At 44.8% G+C, this 22246-nt stretch overlaps 1 protein-coding gene and 1 pseudogene across 3 annotated transcripts in view; both read right to left on the reverse strand.

Moving 5' to 3' along the window:
• LOC147466109 (Pyridine nucleotide-disulfide oxidoreductase family protein) overlaps window positions 1–21196 on the reverse strand; it is a 38240-nt gene extending 17044 nt beyond the window's left edge. The window contains exons 1-2 of one of the 2 annotated variants that reach the window (XM_086523947.1): window positions 19523–21196; window positions 14672–14768 (exon numbers count right to left, since the gene is read on the reverse strand). In XM_086523947.1, the coding sequence (XP_086380073.1) occupies window positions 19600–21072 (1473 nt within the window). In that variant the 5' untranslated portion in view covers window positions 21073–21196 and the 3' untranslated portion in view covers window positions 14672–14768; window positions 19523–19599. Of the gene's footprint in view, window positions 1–14671; window positions 14769–18281; window positions 18873–19522 lie in introns of those variants that run through there. The other variant, XM_086523939.1, reaches the window with a different exon arrangement.
• LOC147466110 (uncharacterized) lies at window positions 4383–8021 on the reverse strand (annotated as a pseudogene). Its single transcript, XR_015188257.1, has 2 exons — window positions 6680–8021; window positions 4383–6573 (listed from the first exon to the last, which is right to left on the reverse strand). The product of XR_015188257.1 is annotated as an uncharacterized LOC147466110 (transcript).
• Window positions 21197–22246: the final 1050 nt, after the last annotated feature.

Here is a 22246-nt window from a genome sequence, read left to right on the forward strand (position 1 = left end):
CTCTGTGAAGTTTCCCCCTGCATAGGCCTTGTCAAACTACTTCTTGTCATCAAACCCTGTAAAGGTCGTGAATGTCACACCTTTGCCACCTTCTTTGTACGAAGTTGGCCTCTCTAGCGGCGTTAAATTGTAATATGGAAGTGACTGAAACATGGGAACACTATTAGGGTTCATTTGTGTTCCTTGGCCGCTATTAACTTGACCTAGAAATGCCATATTTGGCTGCTGATTTGTAATTCCAGCCATACCAAAATTTGCTTGTGGCATCCCAAATTGGCCCTGAGTGCTCTGAAACCCTGGTAGCATGCCTGTGACACCATACATGGGGTTAGGCATCATCGTTTGAGCACCCCCGAACACTGTTCCTGGCGTGTAAAACTGATTTCCAGGTGCATGACCAGCCATGCTCTGGAATACCGATCCACCTCCAAAATAGCCAGGGTGTACTGAAGGTGGTGGGAAGACCTATTGCATAGCCTGTAGGTTGCTTCCCTGCCCATTAGAACCAGCTATAGGCTGCTGAAAGGTGGCAGGCTGAACTGGTACAGCTTGAAAAACTGGCATCTCAGCCACCTGTTCTTGCACCTTAGGCATAGGTTGTGGAGACTGCATGTTCTCCGTCAAGTGTACAGGTGTTTCCATTGATTGTGCGGTATGAATCACCTGTGCTCGAGCCTTAACAGGCTTTTGAATATGATCCAGTGACCCAACTTGCTGAGACGGAACAGGAGGTTGCAGAAAGGCTAAAAACCTTGGGTTCTGCATTACTTGTGTGAACATAGCCACAGCAGTAGCCAACTGGGTCCTGAATATATCGTCGTCTGTCTGTGGTGGTCTTGAGGACTCAACCACTTCATGTGTCTGTTGACCCTGTGAAGAGGAAACCTCTTCAGTCACATCATCTGGTCTGTCAGCCATAATTGCAATTCCTTGTGTCTGGTCTATGATCCCCTGTGTCTTCAAGCCCAAAACTGACCAAGGCTCACTTCTATGGGAAAAAGTGATTTAATCCCGTCGATGGAACCATGAAACCGGCCTGTTCAATCCAAAAAGGGCGGTAGACTTTACTTCAAACCTTGATTTAGCTTTCACCCATTATTAGTCGTCTATTATACCTGCGCTATAGTGACACAAGAGAGGGGAATGGGATACAGATACTAGAATGCACCTGTATGAGAAGACCAACACCAGATTGGCCCCTAACTCACGCGCCCCTTTCGGTATTTCTTTATTGTTCAAAAGAGGGAATAAATGTTGTGGATCCCTACAAGCTGCCCAGCACAAACTTGGCTGAATTTCAACTGTTCCCGCCCGATTTCGGCAGCATAACTGTACTAGGACCTCTCACAGTCAGTATTCCCACGCATTGATTGACTTTCCCGACGCATACGGGCACTTTGCAAAACCTGGCGAGAATCTGCAGCACGCTGAATTCTCTGTTTTCAGCGCTGAAAATGCGCCAGATTCACCTGTACAGCGGTCCCCTTGCGTCCCCAAACCTCCTGGGGGTATTAGGGTCCGTTTAGAGCCAAAACCCTAAACCTGCAAAAATACACAGCAGGCTGTAATTTACTGTTTCGGGCTCCGTTTCGCGTGCCGGTCGCATCCGTAGCAAGTCCTCGAGCTCCCACACCTGTAGGGCTACTTGCCCTTTGAATCGGACGAGATTTATGGCGTGAACCCTCTCCGAATTCACCTGTACCTGCGGGGGGATTAGCCGCTAGCTAATCCAGTACCTGTGCAAGAGGCTCTTGCCTCGGCAAACGCGCATGAACCCACACAACTGTACATTTGTCAAATGAAGAGCCCACTAGAGGGGCATAACATACTGCCAAAGGGGAGAGAGAGGGCAGTGCGTAGCGTGCAGGGCATCACTCCTGGCACCGCACTGTGCATAAGAGGGAAAGCAAGCACTCCATAGCTCTTAACCTCTGACAAAAGCTGCAAATGAGCCTCTCCCAGCTTAAAATTCAGCGCCACTTCTTGTTGCATGAGGCAAGTGCACCAGAATGTGCCACTTGGCACATTTACAAGCATTTTCCCGTTTCGGGGTTGCCGCCTAAAAATCTCCCAACCGGTTGCCCAGTTGACTTCACGGCAGAGTAAGAAAATGTTCCCCTTGTCATTCCGGAGGTAATGACGCCAACACATTTTCAGGTCCCAAAATAGCAGTTCCCTAAATTTTAGGAGATGCTGTCATTGTATCTTTCTAGGTCATCCGACCCTCTTTGTACACTGCGGCCACATCCAGAACTGAAATGTAGCCTCTGTAGCAAAGGATTCCACTTTGGCTAGTCAATGACCCCACTTGGCTAACCATAGTCCTTGTCCAACCTTAGTGCTCTCTTGCCCTCAGGCCTGGACTCCCTCTGGACATTTCCACACTAGCTATGCAATGCAGGGCAGTTAGATTTCCCGAGGGGTGTTAGCAAAAAGTGAAAGTAAATAGATAATAAGAAAGAAATCAACAAAAAGGATAGATAGTAGTCACACGCTGGTGACAGGTGATGTGCTAGAAGATATGCCAGCTGAAGATCAGCCGGAAGTCGAGGAACTTGACGAGATCTTGGTCCCGGAACAGATTTTGGCACATAAAGAAAGAAAAGTGAAAGGCAAGGTTGCTAGGCGTTACTTGGTGAAGTTCAGAAACTATCCACCAATGGATGCTAAGTGGATGGAAGAAGGTGAACTTGCAAAGTCACCAACTGTGTTATCACTTTACCTTGAAGCCTTCGATTTGCAATCTACCTTGACCCCTTGAGTTTCAAAGCTACATGGATTGTCAATGTAACAATGGCTTCTGAAAGAAATGATGTACATGGTATTTAAGTGAGCTCAAATCAAGTACATCTTACATGAATGTTAGAGCTGTACAGATTGTCAGTTTGGCAATTGCTCTTACGAAATGTCCAAAAGTGTGGTTAGTGCTATAGAAGTGAGTATTTCTTGTCAGTTTGTCAAGGATACAGTAACTGCTTCTATTAAAGGGTACATGTGTAACTGCATTCTTAAATTGTCGGTTTGGGTATGCTCGAAAGGGGTTACTAGATCCAACGTGTACTAAAAGACAGTGGCAAAATGCATAGCTACCATTTTGTCATTGGAAAGTTAATGACTCAAAGCAATGGCAGAGTGCGAAGCTACCACTATGTCATTGGGACAGGGTTCATACGCAGGCAATACATGTGTCGACGAGGTGTTGAATACACCAGGGTTAACAATGAGCATGTATGTGTCGTACATGTGTCGACAGGTGTTGAACACACCAGTGTTGACTGTGAGCATGTACGACATAGATGCAAACGAGGACGTTTGAGATTTCAAGAGGGGGGTATGTCACCAGCGTGTGACTACTATCTATCCTTTTTGTTGATTTCTTTCTTATTATTTATCATTTTCACTTTTTGGAAACACCCCTCTGGAAATCTAACTGCCCTACATTGCATAGCTAGTGTGGAACTGTTCAGAGGGAGTCCAGGCCCGAGGGCAAGAGAGCACTAAGGTTGGACAAAGACTATGGTTAGCCAAAGTGGGGTCATTGACTAGCCAAAGTGGAATCCTTTGCTACAGAGGCTACATTTCAGTTCTTGGTGTGGCTGCAGTGTACAAAGAGGGTCGGATGACCTATAGAAAGATACAATGGCAGCATCTCCTAAAATTTAGGGAACTGCTATTTTGGGACCTGAAAATGTGTTCGCGCCATTACCTCCGGTATGACTAGGGGAACATTTTACAACTCTGCCGCGAAGTCAACTGGGCAACCGGTCAGGATATTGGCGAACCCGAAACGAGAAAATGCTTGTAAATGCGCCAAGTGTCAATTTCTCATGGACTTTCCTTCTACAGAAAAATGGGAGCTGATTTTTAAGCTGGGAGAGGGCTTCAGTTGCATTTTGTCACAGGTTGAGAGCTATGGAGTGCTTCTTTTCCCTCTTATGTACAGTGCGGTGCCAGGAGTGATGCCCTGCACGCTACGCACTGCCCTCTCTCTCTCCCCTATGGTAGTATGTTATGCCCCTCTAGTGGGCTTTTCAATTGACCAATGTACAGTTGTGTGGGTTCATCCACGATTGCCGAGGCAAGAGCCTCTTGCACAGGTACTGGATTATCTAGCGGCTAATCCCCCGTAGATACAAGTGATTCGGAGAGGTTTCACGTGCGAAATCTCGTCCGATTCAAAGGGTAAGTAGCCCTACAGGTGCAAGAGCTCGAGGACTTGCTACGGATGCGATCGGCACGCAAAACGGAGCCCGAAACAGTGAATTACATCCTGCTGTGTATTTTTGGGGAGGCGAGGGGACCGCTGTACAGGTGATCTGGCGCATTTTCGGGGCAAAAAACAGAGAATTTAGCGTGCTGCAGATTCTCGCCAGGTTTTGCAAAGTGCAAGCAGTGCAAGCATAACATTTTGTTTTTGACAGCCCCTGCGTAACAATATCATCGTGAGTTCTTTTGCCATCTCAACGTCTTCCAAATTTCCACGTCTTCAAGATGCAAGCATAGGTGATTGCATCTAGAGAGATGCGCTCGCTTCAGCCCCTCAAGAATTCGTTGTTGTTTCTGAAGTACACCACATCTTCCTAACCCTTCCCCTGTTCTACATATCCTGCAATTAGTGTGTTTCAAGAGTCGACATTCCGTACAAGAAGCTCCTCAAGCACTTTTTGTTCTTTCTCAAGCACACCATATTTGGCATACATGTCGATCCAGGCAATGCCAAGCACAACTTCTTTTTTCGGCAGCCCCTGACTAACAATATCATCGTGAATTTTGTTGTCCATATCAGCATCTTGCGTAGTGCCACATGCCTTCAAGAGGAAGTATAGGTGATTGCATCTGGAGCGATGTCCTCGCTTTGTATTTGCTGAAAACATCCGAGGCTTCCTGACCCTGCCACATTTGGCATACATGTCGACCAAGGCAATGCCAAGCATTAAAAAAATATCGACAGTCCCTGACTAACAATATGATCGCAAGTTCTTTTGCCTATCTTAGCGTCTTTTGAATCACCACATGCTTTCTAGCCTAGTGGCGGTCGTGGTGGGGACAAAGGCGGTTGCACTGGATCAGGGTCAGATGGCTGCACCATATTCCTGAAGACTCCCCTGATCGGCACAGACGGCTGGGAAGGTTGCCGGTTGGAAGCCCTCGTACTTCCTGGTGCCGGACATAGTCACCACCCGAAACGGAAACGGGAGAAACGGAAACGGAAAAACCAGTGTTTCGGAGTTTCGCCCGAGGCAAAAACGGTTGAGAAACGGCACTTTTTTATTTCAATTTGTAAACAATGTATTTCATAAAACAAGTAGCCTAGGAGGGGCCATAGGTCATTCAGAATTGAAAAATGAGAAAACCTAATTCAAAAGTTTCAAAGTTAATGCTCAAACACAAAAAACAGTAAACCTACTAGTTACAAGTTTACAACTTACCATTTCATAGACTATTTTCAAACCAGAACCTAGTATTGTGACGAGTCAAACCAAGATACAATCACACATGATACAATCAAAATGTCAAGATCAATGACTCATAGTATCCATGATCCAAAACATCAATGTCATAAAACACGATCAAAGGTGAGCAAACATAAGATAGGGTCCATAATAATAATAAGGTTCATATCACTGAAATCACTGCAAACATAAGATAAGGTCCATAATCAAAATAGTAGTCCATAATGTGAATGATCATGCTCAAGAATTTGAGTCCTGAGCATCATCCTCTGCCTCATCCTCTTCGCTCTCCCCACTGGAAGAAGAGGAAGAGGACTCTGCTGCACTCGTTGAAGCTACAATTGCACTAGTGCTAGCAACTTGAGCAACTCTCCTTCGTCCCCGCTCTCCCCTTGTATCATGAGCTGGAGCAATAGCCTCCTCATAGAGCAAGGCATACAAATCACGCTCTTTTTGTGGGATATCTGGAATGTCACGTACCTTCTCGATGTCAATTTTATCGACATTGACATGTGTAGGCTCAGGGGAGTCAGAAAGCTTCTCCAACAATTGTAAGTTGCAATTACAAAACACCAATCGCTCAAGTTGCAAGGTTGTCAGCTTATTTCTCTTCTTTGTATGGAAGAGGGCCCAAGTACTCCAATTCCTCTCACAAGGACCAACAGCACAATCTTGTGAGAGGACTCAAATGGCAAGGCGTTTCTATGACAATAAAGGGGGAAAGTTTCATTTAACACTTGGATTTGCAAAGCTTGAATGGCAAAGCCTAGAATGTATTATGGGAGATTAAGAAAGCATATTTACCAAAGTAGGTGCACAATTCCCATTCTTCTACCACCATGAGACAGGCTGGAGTTGTGTGTCCTGAAGCTTTGCAGTGGCTCAACCAAAGTGACTGCTTCGATTCCGAAAGGCTAGCAAATCATCTTCTATTCTTCTTGCCATCGTTACATCACCGCGCGTGTACTTTGCCACATACTCTTGAAATCCCTTGTCTAGCTCATCTGACAAACATTGGTCTTCACTACGCCATAATGGGTGTAACACATGCGCCACAGCATGGATTGGTTTGTGAAACCAATTCCATCGTGATTCCCACACCTCCCTCAACTCATCAACCCTGTGACATTGAATGACATGACACATATGACTTAAGCAAAGGGGAACATAAAATTCAGCCAATTAAAACATGAGATTTAAGTAGCTACAAATGAGATAGGACTTACTTTTCCGATGGCAAGGATGCATTCCTGTTGAGAGCTTCCCCAATTTTATCCATGTACTCGTAGAGTAGGCCTAATGTGCTCCCCTCCATGTCGGTGATGCGTAGAACCGTGTAGATTGGATTCAAGGATTTACCAATGCCTCCGCCTCCACCCACCAAGATTCATTGAAAATATTACGCCGGAACTCAAGGAACCTTGGCTTAGTAATGTCATTCCAAGCAAGCCATTCATCACAGCTAATGGTGCGTATAAGATTTGGCCGCACTCTAATGAGACGCTCAAGCACAATGAACATGTAAGCAAACCTAGTGGAGGAGGGCTTCAAGAGCTCCAATGTACTGTTGGCTCGAAACATGTTGAGTGCTTTAGGCCTCTTAGTCACAAACTTGACCATCTTCCTAGCGGTAGCAAAGAGCTCACTTACCCAAGGTATATTGCCAATATCCTCAATGAGCAAGTCCAAGGAGTGAGAAGCACAAGGTGTCCACACAAGGGTAGGAAACTCATTTTCCAACATGTGTCCTGCTGATACACAATTGCTGCCATTGTCAGTCACTACTTGCACAACATGCTCTTTTCCAATCTCCTCAATGACCCTTTTAATTTGTCCAAAGATGTAAGCACCTGTCACAGTGGCACCTGTCACAGTGACACCTGCACCTGAAGCATCTATGGCCTTCCAAAACACAGTTCCCTTGCATGAAGAAATCAAGACATTGTAGACACTTCCCTTGCGTACATCTGACCACCCATCACATAGAATAGTGCATCCATACTTCTTCCATGTTTCCTTCAGGAAATCAAGCTGAGTCTCTACACATATCTTCTCCTTCTTAAGCTCCCGTGTGCGCAAGGTCTCAGATGAAGGACCTTCCCACTCACATCCTATGCGACTCACTGCCCTCATTGTCCTCTTCCATTGCTTAGTTCTGGCCACATTGAACGGAATAGCACATCTTATGAAGAGGCGTGTCACCTCACGGGTAGCTATCTTCATAGCTTGCTTTTGAATGCCAGCTTTAATGCTTGCAGATTGGAGAGTGATAGACCCCTTTTTACCTACATCAACATTTGGCAAAGGAGTCCTTTTTGCAAGAGAAGTCGATGACACACCTGCACTTCCTGTTGCGGACTCCAATCGCCTTCTTTTTGAGCTCAATTGGCTTGCTTCTCCTGCACTCTGACTTGTTTGAGTCTCCTCTTCAATGTCGACCAAAGCCAAGCATTTTGCTTTCCATTCTGCAAGCCCAGTTTTCACATCAGCTGGGACGTGTTCACAAGGTGCCATATCCTTGCCCTCGGTGATTGTTTTAAGCCATAAAGACTCTTTAACAACTGGCATACCCAATCTTCCTTGCCTTTCTCAACAAACCCTTCTGGCTGCTGCATGTAAATTTCCACATCTAAATCACCATGCAAGAACGCTGTCTTGACATCCATTTGGTGCAACACCAAATCTAATATGGCAACCAATGCAAGAAAGCATCTCAATGTAGTCATCTTGACCACATTGAGAGAAGACTTCATCAAAGTCAATGCCTTGTTCTTGCTTAAAGCCCTTGGCAACAAGCCTTGCTTTGTACTTTGGCTGACTATCATGAGCGGTGATCTTATACCTGTAAACCCATTTACAAGGTAGAGCCTTTTTGCCCTGTGGTAATTTAACTAGCTTCCATGTCTTGTTTTTATGCAGAGCTGTCATCTCTGACTGCATGGCCAATTGCCAATTCCCGGAGACCTTCATTTGCACTGCTTCCTTGTAACATGAAGGCTCATTGCAATCAGTCAACATGACATAGTTCATAGATGGAACAAACCTATCAGGAGGTCGCGTGACACGTCCAGATCTACGCACAATAGGTGGCTCAGGCTCAGCCACAACCTGTGGTTCCACTCTATCCTGTCCTTGCTCCTCTTGAGCCCTGACATTTTGTCTTGCACGTGCAGGTCCATCTTCTTGGAAGACAACTCTTCTAATCTCCTCAACCCTCTCTCGTTTAGAATGATATTTGGATTCATTAAAGTGAACATCATTGCTGCGGACAACCTTTCTAGATTCGGGATCCCAAAGTCTGTACCCCATCTCACCAGAATTACCATAGCCTAGAAAGATGCACTTTCTACTCTTTGGCTCAAGTTTGTTCCTAAATTCCTTTGGAACGTGAGTATATGCCTCACAGCCAAAGACTCTGAGATGCTTGTATGAGGGCATTTTGCCTGACCATACCATCTCTGGCACTGAATCCTTCTACAAAACCTTGCTAGGAGATCTATTTACAAGATGAACAGCTGTTGATACAGCTTCAGCCCAAAACCCATTTGGCAGCTGTGCATTAGACAACATACTTCTGACCTTCTCTTGTATGGTCCTATTCATCCTCTCAGCAACACCATTTTGAGGAGGATTGTAAGGAGCAGTAAGTTCACGTTTTATACCTTTTGACTCACAAAAGTCCTGAAAGGCCTTTGAAACATACTCTCCACCATTGTCAGTACGTAAGCATTTAAGCTTCTTGCCACTCTGATTCTCCACAAGTGTCACAAACGTTTTGAAAACACTAAACGCTTCATCCTTGTGCTTGAGAAAGTAAACCCATACTTTCCTCGAGTAATCATCTATAAATGTCATAAAGTAAGAAGCTCCCCCTAGAGATAGGTTAGGCATAGGTCGACACAAATCACTATGAACAAGTGCCAACTGTGTATCTCTTCTACTGCTTCTATGCTTATGTGGCTGCTGTGTTTGCTTACCATACAGACAATGTTCACAGAATTCAAAATCATTAAATGAAAAGCCAGGCAAATAACCAGAACGAGACAAGATTTCCATTCCCTTCTTGGACATATGTCCTAACCGGCTATGCCACAAAGAAACGTTCGGCTGCTCGTTTACATTGATTACATTTTTAGAGACATTTGATACATAAATCATGTAAAGTCCTCCAGACTTTACTCCATGTGCTACTGTCATAGAACCCTTGGATATCTTCCACATGTTCTGTCCAAAAGCGGTGACGTAGCCAGCATCATCAAGTAAACCTGTGCTGATCAAGCTCTTTGTAATTGCGGGAACATGTCTCACATTCTTCAGCGTGAAAGAAGAGCCATTCTGAAACTTCAATTGAACATCTCCAACACCTAAGATCTCACATGTCTGCCCATTGCCTAGCCGAACATGATCTTTAGTGGTCACATAAGAAGTAAACCACTCCTTGTTTGGAGACACATGAAGTGATACCCCTGAGTCTATAATCCAGTCACTCAGTGCATTTCCATCAGATGCTGTAAGAAGAGCTGAGTCCATTGTATTCTTCAAGAAGTAGATGTCTCCTGACACTAGACTGTCATTCTCTGCAACAGTGTTTGTCACATTTATTTCTTGAATCTTCACTGAGGACTTGTTCTTCTCACCATGGTCTTCAGCTTTCTCTTTGCCTTTTTCTGCTTTCCATTCTCTGCAGTCTCTTTTCATGTGACCCTTCTTGCCACAATGGTAGCATTCTATGTCACTCTTGCCTTTAGCACTGCGGGACTTGCTACGAGACTGATTCCTCTTTCCACCTTTGTACTTTTCTTTGGTCCTTCCCCTGACAACTAAGGCTGTTCCTTTGCCTTTGTCCATTGTCTTTCTATTGGTTTCTTCAGTAAGGAGACTTCCTTCTACACCTGCTATGTTCAAACCATTTGGAGGTGCAGAATTACTCAAAGCTGTGCGAAAAGTGTCCCAACTTTCCGGCAATGTGATCAATAGGAACATAGCTCTAACAGGTTCATCAAACTTGACACCTTGAGCTGACAACTGACTATAGATTGTGTTGAATTCATTCAGATGATTGGACATAGGTGTCCCTTCTTTCATCTTCAAGTCAACAAGCTTCTTAAGCCAGTATACCTGTGAGGCTGCACTCTGCTTCTCATAAAGATCACTCAGCTTTAACCATGCTTGATAAGCCGACATCTCGTCTGCTACATTGAAGTAAATGCTTTCTGCCAAAGTTAGCATAATGGTAGAAAGTGCCAATTCATCCATTTTGCTCCATTCATCTTCGTCCATATCTTCTAGTTTTATCTCCTTGAGCTTTATAGGTTTTATCTGCTTCTTTTGTACCAACACGTGCCAAATCTGCTTCTTCCACAATGGGAAATTGGTTCCATCCAGCTTCTTGATATTGTAAAGAGCAGTGTCCTGTGATCCAGCCATAGCTACGCTTCACAGTGGTTTACTTTCCTGGGAAAAATTCAGCACAGTTTCCCCTGTAAACTGACCTCTGAACCAATATCAACCTGTCAAATGAACCAAAAAAGCTTCAGATTCTGTATAAATTTCGGCAGTCTCCTTTGTAAAATGGCTCTTGTGTACTCAAAAAACAGACCAAAAAACAGCTCAAAAAACACTGTCTCTCTGACACTGTAAGCTGCGAGTAAACCTGTTTTGCACCTGTACTGTCTCTCACTGTCCTGTCACTGTCCTGTAAGCATAGACTGTGACAATGCCTCAACGGCAGTAAAGCAAAGATGCAATCCCAACTGTCTAACTCACAGTCAATACATCCTAGCTGCCTATCTAAGGGTGCTCGAGGGATCGCTCAAAGACCTGTATCACCGAAAGGATCTCAACATTCGAGAATCCCCCAGCTCAATAAAACCTCACTCGACCCTCAACAAAGGCTGCAGTAAATCTGACAGTACATAGACTTCCCACAAAGTCATACATCCACAAATTTCCCACTGTATGCTGTAACCGCTGCGGCAGTTGTTTGCTGCGTGACTCACAGCCAGCAAACCCTCAACAAACATACATCATCTCTGACAATACATCCCATGTGGAAGTACCTGCAATGTCAGGATGAAATCTGGAATATCAAGCAGCAAACACAAGCTACCTGATGAACTAGTGGATGTCGCCTACAGTCTGTGTGTAGATGCGCCCGTGTCGTATGTGACACGCCTCCAAGAACTGTGAGCCGTCCTTCGATGTGTACACAGCCACAAATCAACACTCTGGGAGTGTCGATATCCTCAGCACCTGCAGTCGTAGGCCGAAAACCCCAAATTTGCAGTCAGATCTGCACCCGCCGAGACCACGTAGTCGAAAATGGCCTGCGCAGACCTTTGTCGAAGTCGAACGGTGACCGAGATGACCCCACAAGATTTGGGGCCGTGTCTTTGCCTGTCGAATTTCACTCCAATCTGAGCTGGTGACTCTAGCCTCCTGCAGTGCTGCCCCGAGCCTCGATCTAAGCTCTGATACCAGTTGAAGGAGTACGAGCGGAAGTGCAACGCGAGAGAGAGTGCCAGAAGAAGAGCACAACGATATGGTGAACTCGCTCTACTGTAATGTATAGAGCATAGTGAGTTCTTATTAGGTTTTTACTAAAGAATATGTGTACATACCTGGCGGCCCGCCCACTTACCTAGGCGACCACATTGGGCTTTATACCCGAACAGTCAGGATCCGAAGATACTTCAAATAAGATTCCAATAGTCTCCGGTTTGCTCTGTTTGCTCTTTTGTAGGACCGGTATGCTGTGAGAAAAGCACACGCCTGATGCTGTGATACCACTGTCACAAGACGGGCAGCACGTGCCAATAGAAAAGAACAGATTAAACAAACTTTTAGCACTTCAATAACAACTGAACTGAAAGAGAGAGACAACATGCGACACAAAGTGGTCCACCCCAGAGAATATTAGCCCCAAACCTTGGCGCCCCTTTCGGTATTTCTTTATATTGCATCAACACAGTACAAGCCGGTACTCCACACTCTGCACCTTCTCCCAGAAGAGTGCCAGAGCATTAGCCCTAGCCTCATACCTAAAGGCCCTTGGCCATTAGAAGCAGTTACAGTGAAAAGCTTCAAACTCAAAAGCAACCGGCCTAAAAGCTGGCGTTGAAAATCAGCCAGCACAAATCATAGAAATCCGTATAGATTGTCAACGTGAAACGCAAAAATCAATACAAGTTGCCACGTCAGCAATCAAGACAAAATCCGGGTTGTCCGTACAGCTGCCACATCATCAATTTCTGTGCAAGTCTTTGTGTGTGTGTGTGTGGGTCTTGCTTTATTTTATTCTCGTGTCACTTGGGCCCCATCAAACGGGGTCCCATAAGTTGGTAGGAACTTCTTCTTCTTCCTCTGCTTATTCTTAGGGTTTAGGCCCCTCGGTCGGGATCTGCAAGTCAGCTCCGTTCTTCAATGGCTTGACACGTCAGCAATTTGTGTGTGTGTGTGTGTGTGTGTGTGTGTGAGAGAGAGAGAGAGAGAGAGAGAGAGAGAGAGAGAGAGAGAATGCCAACCTTGCGACAGGTAACAGTCTCTCCTGTGTAACTGCATATGGAGAGATTGCGATGAGCTGTTGTGATTAAAGGAGGGAGAGCTGCCTGCATTAAAAAAGTGAGGCTAACAATGCATAACTTTGCGAAGAACTCTGACTTGCTTGATCATTGTCACCAACTTCTCCATGGGAAAATCGTAAGTCGGAGTTTGAGCTTGGATCTGCGTAAACCTGTAACGATGTTTGAGGAAAGTTCGAGGCCAAAAGTCGCACAGCGAGTAAGGATTTGGTTATGATATATACCACAAGGAAGACTAAGACTGAAGTTCGGAATAGGAAGAGAATTTACATGGGCGGTGAATGGTCATATTTGGTTGAGTCTATGTTGGGATGCTACAGAGCGTGAGAGCCAGAGGAATTGGCAGGGCAAGCCTTAGACTGCTGCAGTAGAGAAACAAGTGCTTCGGACCCGTTTAGTCAAAAATTTTGATGGGCCAAGGTGCCCTTTTCAAGCCCCGAGCTCAAGTTTTGTGACATGTATTGAGGTTGATTGTTGTCGGGAATGCGAGTGGTCGCCAACGCTGGCTCCTCTTGTGGAGGATACACGAAACTGGCCCGTAGGGCGGTAGACTTTAGCTTTCACCCGAATCTTTACTTGACTTTACGACACAGAGGAAAACACCTGTGACTGGAATTAACACTTCACACAAACCACGGCTTGGCAGCTAGAGTTTTAGGGGATGCTTCCGTTGGATTCCCACTGGCCATCTAACCATCTATCCCCACTGGGACCGCATCCAAAAATGCAATGTGGCCCAGCTGTTGGGTACTTGCATTGTACTTTATTGAGTTCAGTTCCTAGTATCCACCAACTTGCTAAGTGCAACGGGGGGACCTACATGATCATGAACTGAGCCTAGACATCCTTTTACTATACGAGTTCCAGTGCAGAACCAACTTCCCGTCTGCGGGGGTGAAACTACCGTTCACATTGGCCATACAATGTCCGACCATTTGCAACTTCAAAAAGAGGGTCTCAAAATTTTAAACAAAAATCATTGAAAAGAAATTATTAGCAATTGCCACGTCCTCGTGACACTAAACACCTTAGTCGTTGTTGGGACAGATGGGACCGTTGGACATACGGTCGAGAGGCAGCTCATGAGCGGTATGCTTATTGCGATAGGCGCTACCGTGGGTCTGTGGTCCATTCTACGCATGTGTATGAGGTTGGTGGTGGTCAGGACGCAACTCTTTTGGAGGTTGAGGCACTTCGGTTCTCAAAACATGCGCACATGTTCAACTAAGAGCAAGCCTACTTCAATCTGCTTTAAGATGCTTGTCTCAAAACATGTGAACATGTTCAATTGAGAGCAAGCCCACTTGCTTCGAGCATGTGTTTTTGACTGCACATGAAAGAGCTATAGAGAATCTCAAACATGGAATATACATGTATAATCTAAGTTACTGCAATTGTCAATGCAAGCATTAATCAAACTAAGCACTTGTGAGATTCAACATGAGGAGTAGCTCCAGAAATCTAGCTTTCAACCATCATAAAGGTTGAAACTAGACGAATAGGTGCAACTAGAAACGTTTCAAAGACACCATGTAACTAGACATGGTCCAAAAGGAAACAACTCACAAACACATCATAAACATTCCTCCTACAATGAGAAAACATTGAGAGAGAGAAAGAGAGAGGGAGGTTGCCAACCTTGCGACGGGTAGTTGTGTCTGATGTGTAGTGACGAGCTGCTGCGATTAGATTGTGACGAGCTGACAAGCTGCTCCGATTAGATTGCGACGACCTGCTGCAATTAAAAAAGCCAGCACTGCTTGCAATCTGCCGACAATTATAAAAACCAAGAGCTGTTAAAAATAACAACGGAGCCGTTACAAAATCCCCGCCACGTGGACGAACATCCTGCCAGATGCTAACGAAGTAACAAGAGGAACTGGCACCAACAATACCTCTGGCCAACTAGCCACTCAAGTTAATCAGCTTGACGAGGTCATCATGCAAGAGATCCCCCATGAGCTTCACACAAACCACCCCCCCCCCCGGGGTCAGTCTATGCTTCGGTCAAGTAGACCAAACCCAGCTATGGAAAGAGCATGCATCCTTACAAGGTCCAATAATCCTATTTGGCGACCTCAACATGGCAAAATCAGTGGAATATACAATGGTTGGAAAGGGGCAAGCTGTTACTTGCATGGAAAAGGATGCCTGGTTCCAGCTAAACAAGTCGACATTGGTGCAGTAGGCCAATCTACTTGGTAGAACGCGACAGAGCCAAAGCCAAACCTTGCTATTCCTAAGTTAAGAAACCGTTGGTTCCATACAGACCCCACTCTTTTCAAATTAGAATGTGTTCAACAAGGGGTTGGAAGATACAATGGTTGGAAAGGGGCAAGCTGTTACTTGTATGGAAAAGGATGCCTGGTTCCAGCTAGACGAGTCGACATTGGTGCAGTAGGCCAACTTACTTGATAGAACGAGACAGAGCCAAAGCCAAACCTTGCTATTCCTAAGGTAAGAAACCGTCAGTTCCATACAGACCCCACTCTTTTCAAGTTAGAATGTGTTCAACAAAGGGTTGCTTCGATATGGTTCGAAGCCTTGGGAGATAATCTTTCAACAGCCAAAGCCTGGTCAGTTGCACTTAGAGACACTCAGAAATTCCTCCTCCAGGTTCGAAGACAAGTTGGAGCTGAGATGAGATGCTGTCTACAATGACCTCGAGAAGCTAGAAGAAGACTCCAGTCCCTCTCCTGAATCACTGAAAAGAATCAAAACACTGAGGACCAAAGCTAAGGCAAGAAGAGGCTCTGGCCATTGACTCAATTCTTTGGGCAATGGTGGGTGGAAAGATAGTCCCATCATCCATGTTCAAACTGCTAAAAAAGAAAAACTCCAGCGTATGCTGACAATTAACGGACCCCTGTTAACTTCCCAGCAGGAGAAGATAGCCTTCATTTAGTCTCAGAAAACATCTTCAGGACCCCTGAGCTTCCCTCTGATAATAAAGCCACAGCAAGGAAGGAGCTTTCTCTTGCAAATCTCTGGTTATCTCCTACACAAGAAAGCATCGGGCTCACCTTCCCCTGTCAACTACATAGATAGAGGTCATGATTGCATCCCTCAAATCTCCTGGCCTAGACTGCATGCCTACAGAATTTTTCAAAGCCTCAAAAGAGTTCCGACATCGAGCAAGCTCGCCCCTGTTCTGTGAGAACAGGGGACATTAAGCTTAACCATAAGAAAGGAGAAAAGCAGGACATCAACAACTAGAGACCCCCTGACAATGCTGAATGACGCAAAATCTTTGCCAAAGTAATTCCCAACAGATTGGTGTCCATTCTGATGAAACAGGTCAATGTGGGACAGAGAGGCTTTATAAGGGGAAGATACATTGTAGATGACATGATTGGACTACAGGAAGGTTTTCTGATCAGGACTTTGTCCTCAACAAGATCAACTTTGATAAAGTGTATGATAGGCTAGAATGGTTGCTTATCCTAGATTCCCCGAGTTTTGGGCCTAATTTGTGCAACTTTATCCAAACCCTGCTTGTGCATGCTAGGGCCACAGTAGCTGCAATGGGGAATTGGCTGAACCCTTTAGACTCTCATGCTCTGTCAGACAAGGACTTCCCGTAGTCCCACTGCTCTTTGCTATTGCAGTGGACAGACTCAATTGTATGGGCAAAGACTGAATTGAGAAAGGGACCTTGCATGCCATAAGATTCTCTAAGGGATCTAATAGGAGTTCTGCCTATATCTCAATCTACTGATGACAGAAAGCCTTGGTTGCCAAGGACACTTGCTCCCTCCACACCTTCTGGAAGTGTCTCACCATTCTTTGCAAAGCTTCAGGCTCAGTAATCAATCACAAGAAGCTTCTGGGAGTGTCTCACCATTTTGCAAAGCTTCAAATCAATCACAAGAAGTTAGGAATTCGTGCGCCCGGCCCTCCAACCCCCCAGTGGATCTTGGAACAAGGGTGCAAGGTCATTCTGAGAACACTATCTTTCTGTTCCTTGGCACCCCCATCGGCTTCAATGTCACTATGAAGTAGAGGTGGAAGTGCGCCTTTGATCGGTTCAAGCTCAAACTAGAGAGATGGAGGGCCTTCCAGTTGTTAACTGTTGATGGCAAGTAAGATATGGGTCATCAATCACATCCTAGTATCCTCAATGCTCTACTTCTTTTCTTGTTGGCAGCCCCCCTGACAAGGACTTGGCTGATTTAGCTAGGGTGTGCGGGAGCTTCCATAGGGTTAGAGAACCCACTGTTCACAGATGCTCCAAAGTCAAATGTGACTTAATGATCCACAGTGGAAAAGAAGGTTGGCAAGTTAGCGTGCTGCGCGAGGAGACGGAGACATTGTTTAAAATGAGTGCAAAACATGTATCATGTTTTATTATCGTAATTGTAAGTATTTGAATAGTCCTGATGGTCAGACCATCTAGTAGGGATTCGTCCCTGAACATTGTAAACTTCAAATCAATCTCTGCCTGTGCTTATGCTAATCAAAATGATGGATACGCGATACATTTGCCTCTCAATTAGAACGTCATCTATGCAAGCAAATATGCAAAAGGTCGTAAATATCAACCATTTAGGTATTACCTTTCAAAAATGCCTCTCAAAGCATGATTTGTAGTTCCTTTTGTACACTTACTTTCAGACAATTCTCAAAAGATTCAGAAATATCTCAAAAACTTATACATACCGGCTAGGAGCTTAGGTTGTGCTATTTCAAGTTCTATTACTAACAAAGGATGTACAAGCTTCAACTTTATCACAGCTCATCTTAATAGTTCACTGGCAATCGGTCACAATACTCATCAAGGATTTCCAAAGAACCAACAATTACATATCCGTTGGCAACACATTTCATGTCATTGACTATACATGGGACCTGTATTTTATCAGTTGGAAAAATTTCATCCTAAAAATCCAAGGTTGCAGCCTCTGGCAGGATATCGATGCCACAAAAAGAGAGCAAAGATTTCATTATCCTGGTCCCCTAACAGATATCTCCTCAAATATAGTTAGACAAAGTAGTCCTTGCTTGCAGGTATCAGGCACATAATGTCTTCAGGACCGGTAGTCATACTGCTGTAAGTGCATATAACTATCCTACTCGCAGCTCAAAATTAAGACAGGTTCTTTAACTTCGTCAATTTTGCACTTGTTTTTTTGATATTGGAACTTTGAGCCAGCACATATATAAGCTCTCAACTGACTCAAAATGGGGCCCTTGACCCAACATAGCAAGCAAACACTTAGCCACCATCAACAAAGGGCAAGGTTGAGCATCTACAATCTCTTAAAGCAGAGAGCAATGTTGCACACAACTGCCTTATCAAGCAAATTATTGATCCAACTAACTCAAAAAAAAGGGAATGTCTCAACAAGAATGCACATGTTTAGCCACTTTCTACAGTGCTCTATTTGCACAACATCTTACATCTCTTTTCTCACGCTTTGAGAAGCATATTTTCAGGGCATCAAGCCACTTGAAAGTAATGTGCTTCATTCTACATTTTGTTGAATTTGGCCTCCAAAAGAACAGAGGCGTGGGGCATGCATAATCACTGTATATCGTACTCAAAAGTCAGTTTTGGTCTGCATATTCCTTGAAAGAGTAAGCATCTCCACATGTCAGGGTAGCCAAAAAAGCTTTTTAATCCCTCCTGATTCAATAGGTTGCCATCATTTTGAATTGTTGGGCACCCAATTGCAACTCTTGATTCAAAACACATGCTTTGCTTGTATACCAGAAGTTGGCCTGAAATCACGTTATACTAAGCCACTAGAGAACTTCACATGCGGTTTTTCAACTTTGGCAATTTTGCACCCGTTTTTTTATATTTGAAACTTCAAGCCAGCACATATAAGCTGGCACCCTGGACCCAACATAGCAAGCAAATACTTAGCCACCATCAACAAAGGGCAGGTCGAGCCTCTACAATCTCTTCAATCAGAGAGCAATCTTGCAAACAACATCCTTATCAAGAAATTTATTAAATCAACTCACTCAAAGAAAGGGAATATCTCAACAAGAATGCACACATCCAAACACTTTCTATGGTGCTCTATTTGCACAACAGGTTCTCTCTTTTTTCACACTTTGAGGATGATCTTTTCAGGGCATCAAGCCACTTGAAAGTAATATGCTTCCCATGAATCTTTGTACATTTTGTTGAATCTTGACGTCCAAAAAAATGGAGGCGTGGGGCATGCATAATCACTGTCTATCGTACTCAAAACTCACTTTTTGCCTGCATGTTCCTTGGAGGTGTAAAGCATCTCCATATGTCAGGGCATTTTTAATTCCTCCTGATTCACTTTTAGCAAGGCCTACTGTGTATAACAGTACACACCCAGACCAAGTTCTTTATATTTCCTGTTGATAAATGATCCTATGCTTCTATTGAGGCTACCATCACAAACACATATAATCTCGCTCTTGGCAAGTCCCACCCAGTCACCAACCAATCACCATTTGACAAGCTGGAAGAAAGAGACCACCGCATTTTAACACTCAAAATCTTACCTGAAAAGACTGGCAGTATTGGGCTTCGGGTTTTCCACATGCTTTGCACGAAGTAATTCAGAAAATGAAGCGTCATGTCAGCTTAATGAAGCAGCTTTCAAAGCCTCTGGCAAGCTAATCAGCTTCTCTCGAGGCTTCCCTTTCTTTGCACCCTCTTCAATTTCCAAGGCATTGATCTCTTGCCAGTTTGCAAATGAGACGAAACGAATTCCTCTCTGCATTAGTAGCTCTTGAAGCCCAACATTTCCAGTATGGGATGGATGACTAGAAAACAGTCCACTCTTGAAATCTTCTGAAATGGAAATGACCACCTCTTCTGCACATACAAGGTTTGTGCCAATTATACCTGTAGGACCTCTCTTGAGCCAACCCGCCACATACAACCCTGGTTCAAACTTGGGATCCGTATCACTTATGGGCGCTTTCAAGACCCGTCCGCCAACATTTGGCACTATCCCTTTCTTGCTGTCAAAGTTTAACCCCTCTAAAGGCAATGACTTGTAACCAACGCTCTTCAAGACCAATCCAGTGGATAAATTCTCAACAACCCCTGTTCCAATTGCCCGCTGCTGGCCACTTCCTGCGTCCATCTGTAAGACTGTCTTCTCGAGTTGTACTCCTGCCACCCCTTGCCCATCCTCTGATGCTAGGAATCTTACTGGCTGGCGAAAAAATATAAAACGTAGTTCTTTCTTTGATCCTATCAAGGGCACAGAGGCTTTGGGTTGGGCAGCCTTACATAGCAAGTCATACACACGCCTGTGTATGCGACTCGCCTTCATCTCTTCCTCGTCTTGACTCGTTATTACAAGATCTGATTGCTGTATTGAGACATCCACACCTTTGAGACCTAACAATTCACGGAGCTCCTTTGCCGTGCATGCAATCTGTGCAGGCCCACGACGCCCCACCAGGTAAACTTTGCTAACTTTACTGCAATGCAAGGCTTCTAGGGCATGATCTGCAATATCCGTTGTGCGCAAGTCTTGCACAGGTCTCAGAAGTATGCGTGCAACATCAATGGCAACATTGCCCTGGCCGAGCACGACGACGCTGTCCAAGTTCTGAAGTTCTACGGGAAGGGTCGCACAATCAGGATGCCCATTATACCACCAAACAAATTCCCTTGCAGAAAAGACACCAGGCAAGGATTCCCCAGGTATACCAAGGGAGTTGTCGCTTTCAGCTCCATAAGCGAGAACGACAACATCATAAAGGCTTCTGAGTTCCTGCAAGGTTATGTCTTTACCCACATGAACATTGCCAAAGAAACCAAGCTGGGAGCTGGAAGCAATTTTGGTGAACTGATTGATGACGATCTTTGTTTCTGCATGGTCAGGAGCAACCCCGGATCTGACGAGTCCAAAGGGGGCCGGAAGGCGCTCCAGCATATCCACCTTGACCTCATCCGAGCTCTTGAGAAGCTTATCTGCTGTGTAGAACCCAGCAGGACCGCTCCCCACTATACAAACGTGAAGACCTCTGCGATATGCTCTGCTAATGCACGACAGAGCCTTGCTTGTTCTCCGAACCGAACTTGCCCACATCATACACGTAGAATCCCCAGTGTCAGACAGAAAGAGCTCCTACACCTGCTCGGCCAGCGCTCGGCTAGAAGCATCTGGAAGTGTTTTACAAGGGTCGAACGCCTCCGGCCGGCAGACGATTGCCTGCACTGGTCGGCTTGAGCACGCAAAAGGACCTTTTCGGCCTGCTGATCAATGGTGGAGGACAAAAATGGGGGGCGCGTCAATCGTGGACCATCGGATCTGACAGCGCAAGGCCTTAGAAGTTCGTATCCATATGGATGATGGCCGTTCAATTCTACTAGTTTGACATGTGTCCCTCACGAGAGCTTTAAAGTCTTGAAGAGATGTCCTTTCAAATGCTATTTCTCAAAATTGCTTTCATTTTTCTAGCATGCTGAAACATAGGAGTTTGATCCATGATGTGAAGTATTGATTAAATTATATATATATATATATATATATATATATATATATATATATATATATATATATATATATTGATTTGTAAAGAGTCCTTTTATTTAAGGACTTCACAAAGATTCATTTCATTAAATTGTTAAATTGTTTTATTATTCTTTATGCTTATTATTGTCCACCTATTGGCTCAGATGCAAGCACATTCACTCAATAGCGAGATTCTCCCTTTCCCCCGAAAAAGAAAATCCACGTTGGCCTCTTGACTCCTCCCAACCTTGCCCGTCCCTTCCCCTTCTGCCCGCGCTCTGCCTCTGCCAACCACCGCGCCCCCCATCCCGTGCCCCAAAACCCACTTCTTGAGAGCAAAAAATCACGCACAGAGAGAGACTGAGTTAGTTGTGTGATTCTTGTGCAGAGAGCCCTTCAACGAGAGAGAGAGAGAGAGAGAGAGAGAGAGAGAGAGAGAGAGAGAGAGAGAGAGAGAGTTGGCAGCCCAGTCTCTCCTGCACAAAGAGCTTGATGGTTCGCACAGAGAGAGAGAGAGAGAGAGAGAGAGAGAGAGAGAGAGAGAGAGAGCTGTGGGTCTGTTTGTCATAGTCTCCAGTGCTTCGAGAAGAGATAGACAAGGTCAAGTCACTTGTGAGATAGAAGACTTCTAGAGAAGCCTGGAGGATACATGTGTGTGCTCTCTAGTTTCCAGCAAAGCAATTGAGAGAGAGAGAGAGAGAGAGAGAGAGAGAGAGAGAGAGAGAGTTTGCAAACGAATACTGCAATTTTC

The sequence above is a fragment of the Adiantum capillus-veneris genome, chromosome 1, assembly GCF_014529385.1.
Source record: "Adiantum capillus-veneris isolate H3 chromosome 1, ASM1452938v2, whole genome shotgun sequence".
In the NCBI taxonomy this organism is placed as follows: Eukaryota; Viridiplantae; Streptophyta; class Polypodiopsida; order Polypodiales; family Pteridaceae; genus Adiantum; species Adiantum capillus-veneris.